General features: G+C 43.4%; 1 protein-coding gene across 1 annotated transcript in view; it reads right to left on the reverse strand.

The window, feature by feature from the left end:
• The window catches only part of ITSN2 (intersectin 2), a 53,857-nt gene that overhangs the window by 4,240 nt on the left and 30,082 nt on the right, over window positions 1–19,535 (reverse strand). Inside the window, exons 28-34 of the mRNA XM_086460483.1 lie at window positions 18,654–18,845; window positions 4,693–4,814; window positions 3,699–3,805; window positions 2,875–3,058; window positions 1,916–2,014; window positions 1,576–1,743; window positions 503–715 (exon numbers count right to left, since the gene is read on the reverse strand). Coding sequence (XP_086316609.1) covers window positions 503–715; window positions 1,576–1,743; window positions 1,916–2,014; window positions 2,875–3,058; window positions 3,699–3,805; window positions 4,693–4,814; window positions 18,654–18,845 — 1,085 coding nt within the window. The remainder of the gene's footprint in view (window positions 1–502; window positions 716–1,575; window positions 1,744–1,915; window positions 2,015–2,874; window positions 3,059–3,698; window positions 3,806–4,692; window positions 4,815–18,653; window positions 18,846–19,535) is intronic.

Below are 19,535 nucleotides of genomic sequence, written 5' to 3' on the forward strand. Positions count from 1 at the left end.
TAGATGAAGAGCTCTGTGAAAGGGGCAGGAATGCGTAAGCAGAGCTGCAGTGCGGAGCTTGGAAATCCTGGGGAAAGCAGCCCAGAATCTTAAATTTATCTCCCCGACTCCAGAAACTTGAGAACACACACTGTGTGGGCACAGAGACCAGTGCTTTGCACCTTTTACTGTTTTCTAAAGAAAGACAGGTATTTTCTTCTGGATGGAGGAACCTGTGCTAAATTAAGTCAAGGCTCCTCCTTCTGAGCATCCCACTCAGCTGCTCAGGCATGATGCTATTTCTGCCCTTTCACCCCAACGTGGACCGAAGTGTTTATTAAACCAAGGCACAGAAGCTCGTCCTTTTCCAGGGACTACGCCAACAGCATTCGTGCATGTTGGCTGCCAGCACGTGCCCGTATGACAGCAAATGATCAGACAGGGCCAGGCAGCTAATCCCAGCAGGGAGAACAGCCAGGTCCCACTGTACCGTCACGACCACGGGGCACCCTGATTCACTCACCATTTTGTACATTTTGAACTGGGAATTGGATTTGGGGCTGAAGAGTTTATCGGAGCCAGAAGACACAAACTGTTTAACCATGTAGGTGAGCAGGAGGAAGTCATTGAAAAGGAAGCCGTACAGCTCCTTGCTGCTCTTGGCCTTGTACAGCTTGCCACTGTGCAGGAGTTTCCGTGGTCCCAAGCAGTTTGTGAGGGAGTTGAACACAGGTTGCTAGGAGAGACAGAACCCATTAGCAGCAGCCAGTTAATGCAGACATCAGCTCCTGCTCCTCTTCACAGCGGAGACTGCTCTAGCTGCTCAAAATGCTCCACTGTTTCGTTTAATGAGTTTAGTCACAAATGAAGAGAGGGGAAACTGTTTTATGATCTGCCACGGTATCAGCACTGCTCCCAACTTAAAGCAGATTTAAGCTTCACCAACAAGACACACAGGGGTCTGACTGGGTGAAGGCATTTACCTCATGGCCACTCGTCTGTTGTCCCGAAGGTGTGTTTTAAAGAGCCTGCAGAGTCTGCAGTCAGGTCACCTCTTACGGGTGCCTGATTAGGTGATGGCACTAGGACAGACCTTCTGGGCCTGTCAAGCCCTGGTTCCTTATGCAGCCAGCGGGGAACTGTCACAACACCTCATTTTGAAGGCTGTCCTGAAAGGTACAGGAGCCTGAACCCCACATATCTTTGAGGATCTGGCACTGAGGGCTTCTGTGCCACGGAAAACCCTGGGAAACACACACTAAGCGGAGTTCCACACAGTAACACCTGACTTAGCCCAGGGGCAGCACGAGGAGAACTTCAGAGACAAAAGAGTTATTTCTGTTTGTTTAACCGTTCAAATGGTATCAGTTTTAAGCTGATAAATCAAGGTTTCTCCACTGCCAAAATCATACAAAAATGAGGGCTCCCCACATGATGGTCGTGAGCAGAATTTAATAAAAGCTTCTCTGCCAAGAGGTCAGTCAGCAGAGGATCACGTTCCAGTAACAGATGTGAGCAAGGACTCCCATTCCCTCCCCCAGTCTTTCTGAAATGCCTCAGAGAAGTCTCCGCCATAGAGCGCATCAACGCGGCTACCTCAGCGAGACCTTCGCACTGGACGTGGGACTGTATCCATTCCAGCCTGTCCGAGTTCTCTTTCTCACGCACCCCTTCGTTCACTTGGGAGCACAGCTCCTCTGCACGCTCCAAGGCAAGCTTGAGGTTACTGTGATCGGGGTGATTTTCTGGAGTGTTCTCTAGAATCTGGTACAGATCAAAAAGGGAAGAAAACAAGATAAGAACAGAGGTAAGCACTGGTACTACTTCCCTGCTTTCTCACAGAAATCCCCATAAAGGGACAAGGGTTTTTTTTGCTTTTGCTATTGAGATCAAACTCAAAAGCATTCTCCTACACATCCTCGCCTCGGGTACTCACACTCTTTATGAGCAGAGGGTAGCGGGTTATTCGTTGCATAGGTTTCAGGAGGAAACTGGAGAGGGGCATTCCTTTGCAGCGAGGGTCCAAGGCAAGTTTCTGTGGTGCAACCCAGAGATTTAAGAGAGACATTGCATTACTCATCAAGAAACAGTTGCCTCACCGCACTGAAAACTGTCTGATCAGATTCATTTTTCCAGGCATTCCAAGAAATCTTAGATTTTTCAGTAAGCAAACAATAGTTGTACCTAGAACAAACAGGAAAGCTGGCGCTGCCATTCTACCCAGACGCTTTGCCAGCATAAGCCATAGGATCAGTGCTCGTGCAGAATCCTTACATCCAAAACCATTCCAGCTTTTATTTTGACATCACAGGCTCCACTCAGGTTGAGAAAAACCCACAAAGCAATGAAAGAACCAAATGCCTGATGTCAACAGTTCTGGCATTTCTCCTTTCATGGCCCCAAAGCCCCCCCATCAGCTGCAGTACGGCAGCAGTTCCGTACTTATTTCTGCCGTGTGCCTGCCCGTGACGCTCGCGGCACACCTCTGGCCCCAGCTGCAACCCCGCTGTTCAGACACACTGCACACCCCGCTGAATTACAAGCGTGTTCAGAACAACAGCTTTTATATTTCAACTCCACAGACTCTTACCCCTTCAGCATGAATTTCTGGGAGGGTGCAGACACCAGCACCGTAGCTTTCTGGGGTTAGTGTTACACTGAAGTAACGAGCAATGGAATGGGAAATGGAGTAATAAAGTAGCTACAGAGAAGGGTATATAAATAAAAAGCACACACAGTGTTAACCGTGGTCATCATAAAAGTACACCTTGGAAGGTTCTTAGCTATTTTTGCAAGATTTTACTCTTCTGAGTTATTTTGATCTGGTTGATGCTGATCAGACATGCTCCTGTCATTGAGGAAAGGAGTAGGCACAAAAGCTACTGAATGAGATACCTTTAAATAGTCTTTGAAATCAGCATCTTCATCGGTTTTCTGCTGCAGCAACGAAGCTCCATTCAGCTGGCAGCTGCAGAACCGAATGTAGGCCTGCATGTGAGACAGCTCTGCTGCTAGGATGTCCCCAATCATCTGCACTGGCATTTTTTCTCCTCCCGTTTTCTTACGCACTCGCAAGGCTCTGAAGAGGAAAGAGATCACCATCCAACTTTGCTACCAAGTCCGCGAGCCCTAAATCAAGACCCTTACAACACCCATCTCTGAAAGGACGCAAGCCTGCAAGGTGAATCCCCTTACACAGCACGGGCGCTTCCAGGAGGCACGGGGTCCAGCCTGAACCCCCAGGAAGTCACTGGCACACCACACTGAGCTGAACGATCTGCCTGACGGTGTCTGTGGGACTGAGCCTCTCCTTTGAGGTGTCTGGGACAGTCAGCATCAATCTCTACATTCAACCGACATCCCATTTCAATGAATTACTAGCCACTTTGTCTCTCCAAAGTTTATTTTTAGACAACAGAAGGTTGCTTTGCAGAAAACTGGGAAGAACGCCTCCTGTGCACATGCTTTTGCGTAGGCTTTGTTTCTAAGGTATTAAAGCAAATGTGCATCTGTTCTTGCTGTTTATTCCTCTCCCCTCTCGTAACAACTCCTTTTTTGTCAGGTAGTCTGAATGGATTTAGCTGTTCTGAATACACGCATGCACAGAAAATAAGCAGCAAGGACAGAAACATTTACTGTAAAACCAGAAAATTTCCTGGGGAAAGGAATAAGACAATAAAGACGAAGAGGAAAACATAAAAATGCAGGTAGGTACTCACTTCAGTAATTTTGTATTTGACATGATGAGTTCCTTCCAGTTAACAAAGATCAGCCCCATTTCTCCTTCTGTGAGACAGCCCGAATCGGCCATCGGTTTTTGGAATACCTGCAGTCGAAAAAACCAGGCAGGTGAGCAATTCTTCAGAGACAAAAGCAGCTCAGCCTCTCGCTCAGCCTAGCAGCGATTTTGCCTTTTTTGAACGCTCAGCATCCACCTTCTCAGAAGTTAAAAGCAATTCCTTGCTAGCACTTGTGACAGCTGTCGCTGTTTTCCCTACCGTGTGACCTCATTCTGACACCGGCATCACCATTTGCAAAGTGGGGACCAGCACTGGGACCTGCAGGCTTCAGCAGAAGAGCGATCCCATGATTTCGGAGTGAACTGCTACACAAATTACACTTACGCATCACACCTATCCCCATACCCAGAGCACTCAAGAGTCAACCTGCGTGCAGAACATCAGCCTCTTCCAGGGACCCTTGGCACGACACCTCTGGGTCGCAGAGCACCCCTGTAACTCAGCCTGTTCAACATCTTTAGCACTTCATCATGCGGCTGTTTTATTCAGAGAGGTCAAGTCAGATGCCCAAGACCAGCTAATGCCGGCCAGTTCCTGCCCTGCCTAGCGAGGTGCTCTTGCTTCCAGAAATAAAACTGGAGCCAAGGCAGACGATAATCTTGTACGGTGCTTACAGAGCTTCTGTCATAAGCCTGAGCAGCTTTGCTAGACGCCCTGGCCAGCCCATCACCTTGACACTGAGCCCAGACACTTGAGATTTGGAAAACAGGAGGGTCCTTGTAAGAGAACAGCTTGGACAACGTGATGGTTTTCCCTGGTGGGCGGCCGTGTAACACTCACTAGAAAGGGAGGTGCTCACACACCTTTCTTCCTCCAGCATTTCACAAGAGTTTTGCAAGAATCCTTTCACTGTTACTATTCAGGACCGAGGTGGTGTTCTTCCAAATGCATTTTCACACCCAAGACCTCTCACCTCTAAGACGAGCTGAAGATCGTCCATGTACCTTTCTTCCGTCTGAATGAGCTCATGAATGTAGCCCTGCCGCTTCCTTTCCATCGGCTGCATCGTGTCAAGGCTCTGGAGGTCAGCGCACCCTACAAGAAGTGAGCCAGTAGTTTAGGTCCCACTCGGGCCATCAGGTCTGATGAATTAACAAAACTGCATCAGCACACACCAGCCTGCGGTTCAGGCTATACACACAGCGGTAAAACCCTGTCCACTGCAGCAACGGGTTTCAAAACCGAGTGATGTAGTGACCGACCCCCTCCCCCCTTTATGTCATTTTTTAGTCCGTCACCTTTTCGTTTCTTCGACCATCCCTTGTTCTTGTACTGTGATGCAGAGTAAGAATTCTTGACTTCCTGCCCCTCCATTTGTCTCGTGATTTTTCTCATCTCCTTTTCTGCCATACTGTTTCAAAACTGTGGTTTTCTCTTACCTTGTGCAATGGCTTTTGGGAGGTGAAGTCATCTAAAACGTGTCTGGTTCTGACTTAGGACATCGCACCTTTAATCTCCGCCCCATTTCTAAAGTACTCTGCCTCGATTATTAATTTATGATACAAACCACCAGTACAAATTCATAAAGTTATAACATTATGGTTGCGTAACTTCAGTTACACAACTTTTTTTCCTCATTCAGAAACAAAATAAACTTGAAATATGTTGAATTATTCTTCTGCATCAAACACAAATAATTGAAATCATGCACAGGAACACACAGACATTCAATGACACAAACCCCAAGTTTTCTGTAACAACATGCAGACCCTACAGCTTCACACTGCTTCTTCTCTCTGCACGCTCGTTAGTAAGCAAGACAGCAGTGTCTGAGATTCAGTAACGGAATCAAAAACTGGTAAAAATAAAGTGGTGAATGTGTTTAGACGGGTAAAGTAGAGCACAGAAAGTCAAACTCTGATCCCTCTGTTAGCCATCGCATGCTAGCAGAGTACTGAAAAGTAGCAGGGTGGGGGGAAATAAAAAAAAACAACCAATTACAGAGCATTTGAGAACATACATCTATCGCTTGATGGATGGCATCAGGTTTTAATACAGCACGAACTGTGGATTTTGCAGGACAGCAGAAAGGACACCGCAGGGACTCATCTAGATCCGGCATTTCTAGGGGAACGATTCATTTTGAAAGTTTGCAGGTGTCGTGAAAGGCAGCGTGACCTACAGCACGGAGGGCTGCGGCTCCCTTGTCACCCTCACGCATCTAGGACACTGGAACGTGACTTTATTCTATCCACTGCCAAGGTACACATCTGTTGATAGGAAGACTGCTCTAAATAATTAAATGAAAATGAGTTAGTAATAAATTTGAGGGGGAAAAACCCAAGAAACACTAAACATCTGGCTAAACTTGATGTGACAGTGGCCTAATGGGACCCTCCCAGGCTTGTGCGCTTCCTGCTGGACAGGCATCGAGCTGCTTTGAGGGAGCAGCAACCTCCAGCAAAAGAGAAATACTTGTCAAAGTTTTATGATACCATTCAAAGTATTTCAACAGGGAAACCCTTTGAACAACACAAAGAAGTAAAACAGTAAAGACAAGAGCTAGATTTAAAATCAGGACTTTTCAGTTGTGTTTTGTGCCCCTAAGGAGGACCAAATCTTAAGCTTTCTGACAAGATTTAAAAAAAATGCCACTTTTTATGAAGAGATCTGGGATTGCAGCTCTTTTGATCATGCAGAACGCTGCTTCTGGCCTTAGTTATTCCCAAAGTTACAATCAGGCCAAAATTAGATGAGAAACAGGAGTGAAGTTACAGATCAAAGTGATTCCTATTAAGTTTGGTATCTCAGTCCACCAAGATGGACTGTGGCCAACGTGTGCTACTTCAGGGTTCTAGCATCATTCTTTAGTCTGTACAGGACTGAGTTTAAGCCCACCTGGTTCCCAAGACATGAAATTTTAGGATAATCAAGGGCTTGCACAGTAACCAGACGTTATTTGTCCAGATTTGGAAGTCTCAGCTTTGACCACGTGGTTCTCTCCTGCAATAAGAGCAGGGAAGGACTGAAGGTCCCATTGCTGTTTGCTGGTATCACAGCGCTTAGAACAACCCACACACTCGGATTTGTGTCTGTCTCATGCTGTCTAGTTAGAGCTGAAGCAAACGCTGGAAGGGACACACGCCTTTTTTTAGGCACCTAAAATAGATTCGGGTTATAAGCTCATTATCAGATACAAAAATGCAGTTAAATTAACTGGCTCCTGCACTGACCTTGGATTTGGACTGTCAGTTTTCGGGATGAGTGGACGGGTGCTGTTTTATATTTAAATAAGCACTAGTGAAAATGGCCCAGATTTTGATAGGTCTGATGATACTGGCATAAAAACATAGTTTGCAACTCACACATCCGATTTTAGAAGGTGAATTCAGGCATTTGGATCTGAAGGGAAGAAAGGCGTGTGAGGCAGAGGATAAAACAACCTACCCAGTGCGTTTGCCAATGTTTTTCCTTCCAAAATGGCCATAGCAACCCATGGGCTCACTGGTACGGAAAGGGTGGACCTGCATCCCTACCCATTCTCCTCCCACAGTTCTGTTCCCTCCTTTCCTTGCATCAATTCTGGCACTTATCTGACTCCCAGCTCACATCCTGGCAGCAAATGAATCCTGAGGGGAAAAAAAGAAAACAGTAGTTTTCTGCTACTTTAGCAGCCAGGAATGTGTGTGGAAGCAGTAAAACTGCCTTTTTCGGCAGCAGAAAGCTGCTGGTTTGGCTTCTGTCTTGTGAAGCTTCATCCCAAGCTCCCCACACAGCTAATGAGAACCAGCAAGAATTTTGGGAGCACCTGCAGAGGGGAACCTCAGCTGCCTAGGCTGGGGGCTCACCTCCCTCTGCTGACTAGATAAGAGGTTTACATTACTGAGGAGGGCGAGCCAGCCCACCTCTGCCACCACCAGCAGGGTACTCCCTCCTGAGAACATCTAAGGGAGCAAGCAGTGGCTGTCTAGTGCTTTTGAAGCTTAGGGCATAGCAAGAGATGCCTACTAGACCTGTGGTACTGAGGTTCTCCTCCCCCTCTGCTCTGCCCTGGTGAGGCCACACTTGGAGTACTGTGTCCAGTTCCGGGCCCCCCAGTTCAAGAGGGACAGGGAACTACTGGGGAGAGGCCAGCAGAGGGCTACAAAGATGATGAGGGGAGTGGAGCATCTCTCCTATGAGGAAAGGCTGAGAGACCTGGGGCTCTTTAGCCTGGAGAAGAGAAGACTGAGAGGGGACCTTATCAACACTTGTAAATAGCTAAAGGGCGGGTGTCAAGAGGATGGGGCCAGGCTCTTTTCAGTGGTGCCCGGTGACAGGACAAGGGGCAATGGGCACAAACTGGAGCACAGGAAGTTCCACTTGAACATGAGGAGGAACTTCTTCGTTCTGAGGGTGGCAGAGCACTGGAACAGGCTGCCCAGGGAGGCTGTGGAATCTCCTTCCCTGGAGACATTCAAAACCCGCCTGGACACATTCCCATGTGATCTACTCTAGGTGGTCCTGCTCTGGCAGGGCGGTTGGACTAGATGATCGCCAGAGGTCCCCTCCAACCCCTCACAGTCTGCGATTCTGTGATTTTGTGATAAATCCTGCTCTCCAAGACGAGGAAGCAGCTGTCTCACAGGGGCAGGGTAAAACAAGCTGGAGAGTTTATAAACAGGAAATCCCAGTCTCTAAAGTTATGGTTAAAATTATACTTCCCTCTCCAAATAGACCTGAACAAGAAACACTTTCTTCCTACTAACATAACTAACCCTGCATGAAAAACTACTGAGTTTCAGAGTTAAAAGGTGTTCTACTCTGCAGGAGACTCAAATTCCTGAAGAACATGGGGGGCCAGAGGAGAAAACCTTTTCCAACTACTGACGTATTTTGGATTTGAGTATGTTCAAAGGGACAAATGACATTTGCTGAAGAAAAGAAATCCGCCAATGAAAGTAAGATGTAAAAGATCTAGCACCACTTAAAAAAAAAATAATCCATTTTTTGTTAAAAAAGGGTAAGTGAATTAAAATTCTTCACTTAAAAGCCAATTCCAGAGAACCAAGGTAAAAACTAGATGGATAAAAGGCTTTCAAAGATGCTCAGATCTGCTTGGGCACCAAGTGCTTTGTCCCCTTCCCCACTCAACGAACAATAAATGCACATTAAAAATGACGGCTCTAGAAAGGTATCTTAAACCTCAAACAGGAGCTCAAGCACTTGCCCTGGAGGATCTATCTATACCAGAGGCATCACTGCTTTGGGTCACCAGTGAAGACTATTTAGGGGTAGAGGTGGCCTAAATACACTGCATTTGCAAGGAAAAAGCTTGGTTTGTTTAGGGTTGGGGGGTCAGGGTGTGTGTGTGTTTGGTTGTGGGTTTTTTTTGGGTTGGTTGGTTTGTGGGTTTTTTATTGGCTTTGTTTTTAAATTTGTTTTTGTTTCTTTAGGTCAAGCCAGTTGATACGGCTGGAAAAAGCAAATAAGGGGTTGGGTTTTCTGCCTGTATTAGCCTGTCTCTGTTTTCCCAGGCTGCCATAGAAAGACTACATCTCACCTTAAGTACCATAGGCTGGCATGAAAACAGCCCCTCCAGTACCGCCAGAGAACAGGCTGGTGGTACCACGGGACATCACCCATAGCCATTTTACAATCCCTGCTGGCACACCTAAGGCAACCTCACCTTCAACGTACTCCTGTCACTGCCTGTAGCTGTCAGTAGCCTTTGTGCCTACTGAAACCTGTGAAATTCGTTGCTGTAGAAAAGGTAGTTTCCATCAGCCCTGGGAAAAATAATAAAAACTTTTATCCAATCTCCCCTAATCAGTAAATGCAGTATACTCTCTCTGCTACAACAGAAGAAATTTATGATTCAGTTTTCAAGAGGTGAAAAGCAAAATCAAGTCACCACAGAGCCAGGTAACATAATGCTCACATCAAGCTATTCAGATGAGAAAATATCCTCCCCAGATGGACAAAAAGAACCACAACAGACAAACTAGATCCTTTCATGTGTCCCTTTAATAAAATATATTTGCATAGTTATCTTACAACTTTGTTTAAAAACAAAGATGAACAATTGCCTCATGCTAAGCACAGCCTGCATTTGCATGTCTTAACAATCATCCCCCAAACATTAACACTCTAGCTTGAAAAGAACAACGAAAGAGATTTTAAGGCAGCACACACCATCACGTAGCAGTTTTATTAGTTCATTACATTAAAGTAGCATGACCCTGCAGCAGCTCCCATCACTTCTACAGGCCAAGGTCTGTCGGCATTCCTACGAGCAGACTTATTTACAGGTGTTTTCAACCCGACTCAAGAAAACCCCACAGGGATACAATCTGACAAAGCATCGAAATGACATAAATATTCAGTGACTGGAGGAAACATTTCAATTATTAGCATGTAACGTTTTTGATGGAGCTTTATGCCTCCTGCGCTCCTAACTGTAACATTAACAGCACCGACATTCCGATAGCACTTTGTGTGCCTTCACAGCCCTTCGCGATCGCTGGCCACTCGCACACCCCAGCCCTGCAACCAGGTCTCGGTGGTGGCACAAGACCTTCCTGCATGGATCCCACGGCTGGATCAGGACCTCAGCTCTGTAAACTCAGCTTTGCAGGTTGTTAGTCCGCTATGCGAGCTACACCGTTACAAAATCAGGAAGAGTTTCAGTCCCTGTTCTTGTGCATTGACAGAATCGTTTACATCCTCACTCCAAATTCCACCATGGCCCACAGTCTCCGCTGGCCCACAGGGAACAGCATCAAGCAAGCATTACATGGCAGGCAACACCTTATTTTGCTTTCCTGGTCGGCTTCAGTTTTAACTGTTAACCTTGCGTGGCTCTGAGCAACATTTAGACTCTCAGCTCTTGACTGGGGCCCTTCAGTTCAACCAAAACCTCTATTTTCCACTTTGTCCTTAGTTCCAAAGCCAACCTTTTTCACCCAAATAACGGATGAACATTTCAACTCTGGTTTTACTTGGCTGGCTGGGATGACAGCTGAACTCAACCCTACGGACTTTTATCAACAAGAGAGTGGACTGCACGCAAGCAGAAAAACAGTAACATTTTTGAAAGAAAAAGTCTGACTTAAATCCAGCTTCTATTAACTACACCTCTCAGTGGATACAGAACATTATTTTAAATGCCTTAACTACATTCTCGGCATAGTCTTTCCTACCGACGACCTGATGTGTGCATTCAACTCCTCCTGTACCAGTATGTGAATGAAGGAGAGCAGCGCTCTCAGACGACTGTGCTTGAGCTGTGTTAGGCAGACTTCTGCAGCAGAGATCAATACTGAAGGCAGGGACTACGTCTCTTTCAATCAGCATTATTCAGTTGTACTATTATTATTATCATCTTCGTTATTACAGTTAGCGAATTTAGAGCGTACTCAGGTAATACTGAAAAGTGAAAAGGTAACCGTGAAAGCCCAAACTGCTTCATTTCAATACTCCTCAGTTCAAACTGAGGGGCAGCTGTTTCAATAATTATCAATGCTCATATCTAAACACCCAACAACAGGGCTACTTTCGTGAAACTTTACCAAATACTGCCCTAATCTCCAATTGTACCAGTTAAAAAACGGGTAGAAAGCCAGTTGGTTTTGGAACATGCCATGTAACTATTTGCTAGAACATCCCAGATAGGACACGAAGCCGTTTTTAAGTTTTCAACAACAATTAATAGCAACTTGGCATTCAAGGAAAACTGTCACTGAACATTGGGAAGTCAGTTTGGCTCAAATCCCACAAGGTAACAGTGCCTTTTAGAAATGGGATAATTTGTAAGATCACCTCATTATTAGACTACAGTAAGTGACTGCTTGATGCCACTGGTGTAGCACAACACACTTCAGCCTGTATTAAACAGGTTTTTGAAGTCAGAGAAGGCAATTCAGAGTGATTAGCATATTTTAGTAGAAATACTTAAAATGTGGTTTCATAAGGACATCAATAGACTTGAGGAATGATCTAGCACGTTATTTGCCTACAACAGCACGATTTCATTCTATAACAAGATATTGGTTTAGACAAAATACATCCAGAATAAAAATCCATTTGTAGTTTTATGTAGGCACATTGCTGTAGTCCGTATTGCACAAAAGATACATCTCTGAACTAAAGGGCACATATACATTATTTGATCAAGTATATTAAATGCGTAACACAGAAATTTTGGAGAAAGGCTTTTAAATCTCTGCAACTGGACTAACCTTTTCCTGATAGTACCTTCACAACATTCATATATATATATATATATATATATGTACGTATATAGTAAACAAGCAGTGTTTTGTAAACATTTCTGATTGCATAAGTGACCTTTGCTGTTTTGTAACCAAGTTCAGGAAATCAACTAAATTAAATACTGTGTCTACAAGATCTCTCCTGTTGTTACAGGAGAACAGAACTATTTAATCAGACACATAGTCTGCTATTAAATGAATCCTTTTATTAAAGTGGCATCAACGTTATAGTCCTGAATCCCTTGTCCCTCCCTCCCCCCGAACTAGTAAGATGTGGGCACCTTCACTGCACCATACTGCTGACATGCCATAACTGTACCTTTAATGACCACTTTCGAGCTGAGATGTATAGTTCCATTTCTAAACCCAAATGCTCTGCCTTCAGCTCCAGGTGTCTGTTAGTGTTTCTTTTCTGGCAACATCTCTTTAATGAAGGTTACCTATGGAGTAGGCTGCTATTTTATTTAACAGAAAGAAGAGCAGCAGCTTTCAGATAGTACTTACTTTAAGTCACTGCAGACCAGATAAAAACACTATTCAGTACCACTAACAATTTAATGAAGAAAAAGGGCAGCAAAGAAAGGGTCTAGCAGCACAGAGGCTGTGTAAGTATCTACTGCAGTAACTAGTCCATGTTTGCTGCTTGCTAAAACTGAAAGCAAATACAAATTATCAGAATAAAGTATTTAAAGGAAGGAGGTTGTTTAGGACATATTGAGCCAAAACAACCTGAATTCCTGCTATCGTACTACTGTGAAGGAAGAAAAATAAAATATCCTGTACTCTATACTTAAAGAGTTCCTTCCCCAGTTAAAAAGGGCATTAAAAGGCTGGATGGACTGCACCAGATCTAAATCTTAGATCTTGTAGCATGTTTGTAATCACAGTGACTAGCAGCAGCACAGACAGGTAGGGTTTGTTTTCTGGATGAGCCTTGTAGGCTGCCAATTTTACAAGCTCAATATGCAAGAGATTAAATCAAGTCCATTAGAACAGTGATCAGTGAACATTTTAATTCTGCAAAGTATGCACATTACAACATTAAAAGAACACAACTGCCCGTTCAAAACAGCTCAGATAAACTGTGCAAATAGTGGGTCTTTGTGTGTCTGCAATCCCACCATGCAAACGATAACTTGATATGCATGCTAATGATCTATGATTATCAATACCAAAGAAAAATACTACAGGAAACAAGAATGAACAGCAGTGAAAGCCACACAAAGACCCACTATCCTTTCTGCTTTACAAATTAACTGTAACTGTAGATTATAAGAAAAACCACAAAAACCTAATTTCTTGACTGGATCTAACATTCAAACGAAGCAAAAGGATTGTGTCAGAGATATGTGAGCAGGGCTGGCCACCCTGCCTCCACGCTACAGTCAAACTTGGATAGTGGGTCTCTGAGGTGCTTTCACACTGGAAGACAACATTGGGTCCTAAAAAAAACAAAAAAAAAAAAATGAAGGATAAAATGAACATAAATTTGAAGAGTGAAACATATGCGTTCTATGGACAAAGACAGAACAACACCAAAAGGTCAGAAAGGAATGATGAACATTCAACTTCCTGAAAACAGACATCCTGAGCTCTTGCAATTTCACATTTATAAACACACACAGTTTTAAGTACTTGTGATTAGCCACCACTGACTCTGAAAAACACTTGTAGCTGATTCACCTGAAGAAGAAAGTTTCTTCCCAAGGAAGACTTCTGTTATGTAGACTCAACAATACAAAGTCAACCCTAGGGATTTTTTTTAAAGGCAATGGCAAAATTCCCTGAGATTTCAACAAAGCCAGGGTTCCTCCAGAATTTCTCCTGACAGACTTGTAATGAGACATTAGAAAGTCAGATAAAAACTAAACCGGTAAAGAAAAGCCTCACTGGAATTTACTCATACTGGCACATAAAAATGAACCTGTTTAGCACTGTTCAAAGCCTGAAAGAAATGAAAACCTTGTCTCCAGTCACACGTGCCCACCAAGTGGGACGTACCACATCGCTCCACACACCCATCAGAAACCAAGGCCTACGCGGTCTAGAAGAGGCACTGCCAAGTCAGGTTACAGGCAGACGTATGACGTGGGCTGCAGCTGCACACGCCTTGTGGGCAACCCGCAGACTACTCCAGACCCCAGGGTTTCAACCTGGGCACTTCATCAAGCCTGACTGACGTTCACCAAGTAGTTTCAGAAAACACAAAATGACCATGTCAGTATGACCTAAAGGATTGATTTCATATTTGATCCTTGGTAAAAGGGGTAAAATTCTGGAGCTGCTGAGTACAATCTTAGAACAAATTATTAATCTTCATGTGTTAAAAAATGAATGTGGATCTGCAACATTCCACACCTCAAAGCCACTGAAACCACAAACTCTTACTCCATAATCTTAAAGAGAAGTTACTTGGCAATAACTAGAGAACTTCAAAATGTCTTGTCCATATATAGACACAGAAATGCACCCGCCACAAGTGTGTCAGTTCAAAAATTGTTTTTCACTATGAACACCCTTGAAAATTGGTCAGCTTCACTGATTAAACAGCAGTGGACACAGTTAGTGGACTAATGATCTTTTGTGCATGGAGATAAACTTCTGGAAATACAGATCCTTGTTCTTGAAAGGACAGGACTTGCCTCATGTCTCTAATGTGTCACGTCTACACATAAGGTTTGGGGAGGGAAAAAATAGGTAGATCTAGTGGTATGACTAGGACCATCAAGTTTGTACCTAAGGAAATTCACACCACTATCACACGCACGTCAAGAACAGTCTGCAGAAAGAGGATCTGTTCCCAGTCTGACCACCTCTCACCACTGCACTGGCAGAACACAGAGCAGGCAGGTTTAAATGGGGGGAGGAGGTGCTTATCAGGCTATGAGAACTTCCCGGAGCTCACACGAAGGACTAACTTAGATGCCTGAGGAACTGCAGCAATACTGGGCTATGAAAAGAAAAAGAGTGAACACAAACAATAACTATATGCCCATTAAGAGTACAAAGAACTGGCACAGCATTCAGCCCTACGAAAGACCAGTTTCACAAAGGGAGATGAGGTTCTTGGGTAAGATGAACTAAAAGGCTCTGCACACTGAGCATAAGAATGTCCACCTGCCTGAGTTATCCAGCTCTCACAGCAAGGTGAGACATACTCTTATGTCTCATCATAAGAGATGAACTTATCTCTAACACTAAAAGACATCCAGCAACCAAGTAGGCAGATGTAGCCGAAGCATCTGTCTTGCCTCCATCTGAGGTACCCGAGGGGAGAAAAATCTCAACCAAAGCAAATATAAGGAGAAGGCTCAAGCTGGTCCCATGGATACGAAGATGAGCTGAAAAAAGCTACCTTGCTGAAAAAGCCAACAAATAAGGAGAGAACAAGTTTCTAAGAGCAAATGTTTAAGGCAGATGAAGACAGGATGAAATAACAGAATTATCTCCAGACCAGGCCATTGGGAAGAACTGTGAAGTGGTAGGTGCACCATGCCTACCCTGCCATACAACCCCCTTGGGAAGAACGGGAGGAAAACCTGATAGACGTGTCCTAGACAGGTACTGGCAATACACAAAAAATCTGACCCTGAACAGTTGAGCAAGCACTCAGCAAAAAAAAAAAGAAGATTATGAGACTATGCATATTCCTTTACTTTATAGCTAGAGCTATTTGTATTTTGAAACCTCCTGTGTATCTTATTTATTCTTAGTGATGACTTTTGTGCAAACATTAGAATAAGGGCTCTTAAAATATCATTGAACCTGAAAGTCTAACCATCACCAAGGTCACCGACAGCACAGCTCAAGTATTCTGTGCTGTGCAGTCACCAGGTCTCAGCTGTATTTAAGAGACCTGTTGACAGACCTATGACACCCCTCATGGATTTCATTTTTTTTCCTTGCAGACACCCTACACCAGGATGTGCCGCTACACCAACAGGAAAAATGATCTTGTCAGCACAGTTTATTCTGTTCAGAGAGCCACCTCAGCAGTATAAGAGAAGAAACATCTCGCTGGCCTAAGTTCCTTCTTTGCTAGGGAAGTTTACCATTACCGCTATGACTAGCAAGTCCCAGGAAAGACTTGGGATACAAAGGTGGTCTATACAATAGAGTTTAAACTTGATGGAAAAGCAGAATTTCCCTAAGCCGCAAACCTATGTGAGTAAACCAGATCTGCCTGCTCCCTTTCAAATACCATTACATTTGACTGTCTAGAAAAGGCAGTGGGAGAAACTGCTATTCTTCAACAGAAACATTACAATACTCAGATTAACAACTTTCAAAATAGAAAATTTAAATTATATTCTGTCATACCGCTAAGCTGGTCCCTAGAGGGACACATCAACATTTCTGTGGGACAATTCCTTAGTGATTTCTCAAGAATACTACTGATAGTTTCTGCACTGTATTTAAGTTAGAGCAGAAAATATTTTAAGGAAATCCAAGGAAGTTTGAAAATTCAATCAGTACATATTTAAATACTCCTCTGGTTACAGAGGAATGGTACAGCACTAGCTTACTGCTAACACAAGCCTACTAGCCCAAACTCCACACCATATGAACGCAGCCCAGCTGAAATCTGTGTACCTGTATTTGTGCAATGCTGTGCTTGAGCTAGCAAGCCATGCTGGTTTTGGATTTTAAGCAGGATTTCTCCTGAAGCTGCCAAACGTGTATGTTTTAATGTCACAAAAGAGTGGCAAATCCCAGCGCAATACTGATACACAAGTTAGCTTATTTGAAATACTCAGAGGATCTTCTGAAAAAAAAAAATAAAATTCAACATACTCTTCATTCACCAGTAGGTGGATTTTGTTAATGAAGCACCAGTAGATCTGCTTCACAGCAAACAGACTACTTAGATAAAAGTTTAACCACCAAGTACAGATGACCTGGTGCACATCTGCTCATCTGACCACCACCGGCTGACCTTTGTCAATATACTGTCAAAGGAAAATTCCATTCACACAGCCACAGTTTGATGTGGATGGAAATATTTTTACTCCACAACACTGAAGTCTGAGAAAAAGCAACGATGTATCAGCAAACAATGAGAAAAAACTTAATTGTATCCAAAGTTTCCAATTACAACTTGGTCTTAGCACTACTTTTGTTGAAAATTAGGGGCACATGTAATCCCCTTGCACTTACCACACTGAGCCACATAACTCTAAATGGCAACACACCTGGTGTGATAAACTAGTATCTCTAACATTTTTGACAATTCAGAAAGTTTTAATATTCAGCCAGAATTTTAAATTTTATAGTATAGATTAAATCCAGATGGGCTATTTCTTCAAAACCAAGATTTTGTAAACAAACAAAAACAACTTTTTAATGACTTAGACATGCCTAATTCAAGAGGATGGCAAATTCAATTCAAATGCAGAAGTTTTTGACATCACAGCCACACTGGCCAGAAGCATTTAAAAAAAGAAATCAATGTGTCATCAAAAATGTGAGCACAGATGTAATTTAACTAAAAAGAGAGCCTCAAGAATGGTGAAAACTCTGTTTTGCCCAGGTACCATAAAAAGCTACCCAGGGAAAATATTTTAACTTTCCAATCCAAGCTGTACCTTCATTGCCAAGTTTGTGAATTCTTCTGTGAAAACACAGCTATCTTGACGAAATCTTAAGCACAAACTGGTCCCTACACACTAGGTACAGGCTATCAAGAGTGAACCTCAACCAGACTTCTGGATGCATGTCTTTATACTGAGAAAACTACAAATGATGCCCAAGGAAAAAAAAGCGAGCGAAAGGACAAGGTTTGTTACATCAAAGGTGCAACTCTGACATCAAGACATGTTCTCAAACCCACTGGTGGCACGGGTTGATATAAAAGTTGGTTTAATCATGCTGCCCCAGGATGAACAGCTGAGGGAGTAAAAACGGTGGCAAATTTCTCTGGGAGAGGGGCCAAAAAAAGGCGGGGCGGGGGGTGTGTGGGGGGGGGTGTGTGTGTGTGTGTGTGTGTGTGTCACGCAGACCAGAAATCTTTGCTGCATTTACATGCAAAAAAGGCAGAGAAAATTTTCACTGTCAGAGAGGTGTATATTCTAGCATCCAGTTCTCAACCTGCTGCTTGTAATTTTCAGTTTAGCACATGTTTTGATACATATCTTGTTTCTCAGAACCCCATGACAGCTGGATTGCTGGGAGCCAGCATACGCGTATTTGCCATTGGACAGATCGCTTGCTAATGCTACAGTCTTTTTCCTATCTTTTCTATCGTTATTTTTACTTAACTGATAAGTAGTTTAAATACAAGGTAAAGATGACTATAGCAGACACTTTTTCATGTTTTATAAAACTTGCTCAGGTTCTATAATCAAGCACAGTGTGCCCGCACTGACCCCTAGTCAGTGGTAGTTATCAAGCATCAGCACCTTCAGTGGAAGGGGAGCACCTACCAAATGTAGAATTTTAGCCCACCCTAGCACTCTTACTGTTACACACTGGCTGGCTGGTAACGTGCTGATTGTTTGTAGGTGAAACAGAAAAGTATTTGAAGTACTTAGTACTACAGTAAAGTACTTAAAGAAAAGGTGTTTAAAGTACCAATAAATGTAGCTGATGCCTGGAACCCCAAATACCAAACACAAAGCAGAAGAATAGCAATGCATCTTTGAAATGAAGTTAATAAAATTAATAAAAACCAAAAGTTGCTTACACTGCTGACTCGGATCAGAATCCGTGGTCATCTTCACGTAGTTTGAGGGGAAGAGACCTGTCACACCACTGATTTCCCCCTGCCACCAGTCAGCATCATCTTTGCTCAGTACATTAATAAGCTGCCCTTTGGAGAAACTGAGCTCATCTTCATTGTTTGCCATATAATCATACATCGCTATCACTTGACACACTATGAAGAAAAAAAATATAGCAGAACACTGTTACACAAGTATTGAGACTGTTTTTGTGTCTCTTACACAACCATAAGAAAGAAACAACAATTTCACATGCACTGTTACATAAGAAAAATGCCACATGATCTTATCTTGATGTGGAACTGTCCTCCCTTTGCTGTCACTTTTTTTTTTAATTGGGCCCAGCAGTAATTTTTATTTCCACTTTATATAAATATGCACTTATATAGCAAATTCATTCAGTTAGTATAGCATCTATTGGCCTTCTAAACATTTTAAAATATAATCAAATATGCTTTTACTGACTCGGAAAAGAAAGTGAGCTTGAATATCTTATAGCTGATACTTGTGAGAAAACCATGGCAAAGGCAGAGGGAATGTGCATTAGCCAATCGTGAGCTGCTAGTTTAGTCAAAGGGAAGTTTTGCCCAGTAATACCCAGGAAGCTGTTGTATAAACAAACTGTAGCTGTGGAGAACAACACAATTCAAGTGTGCAGAACCAAAAAAGCTCCTTTTCTGTGAAATAATCTCATTCGTTCCCGGTCATTCAAATGGAAAAAGTCTAGTGGAAATTTGCTGCTTAGTCTCCCTCCTTATAAGGGGCAGCGCATGCAATTCCAAAGGTGTTTGTCACTGATGGCTAGTTTTCACTAAGATTTCTGCTAGGTTTTGGAAACATGGAGT

The sequence above is a fragment of the Leptosomus discolor genome, chromosome 2, assembly GCF_034619465.1.
Source record: "Leptosomus discolor isolate bLepDis1 chromosome 2, bLepDis1.hap2, whole genome shotgun sequence".
Lineage (NCBI taxonomy): Eukaryota > Metazoa > Chordata > Aves > Leptosomiformes > Leptosomidae > Leptosomus > Leptosomus discolor.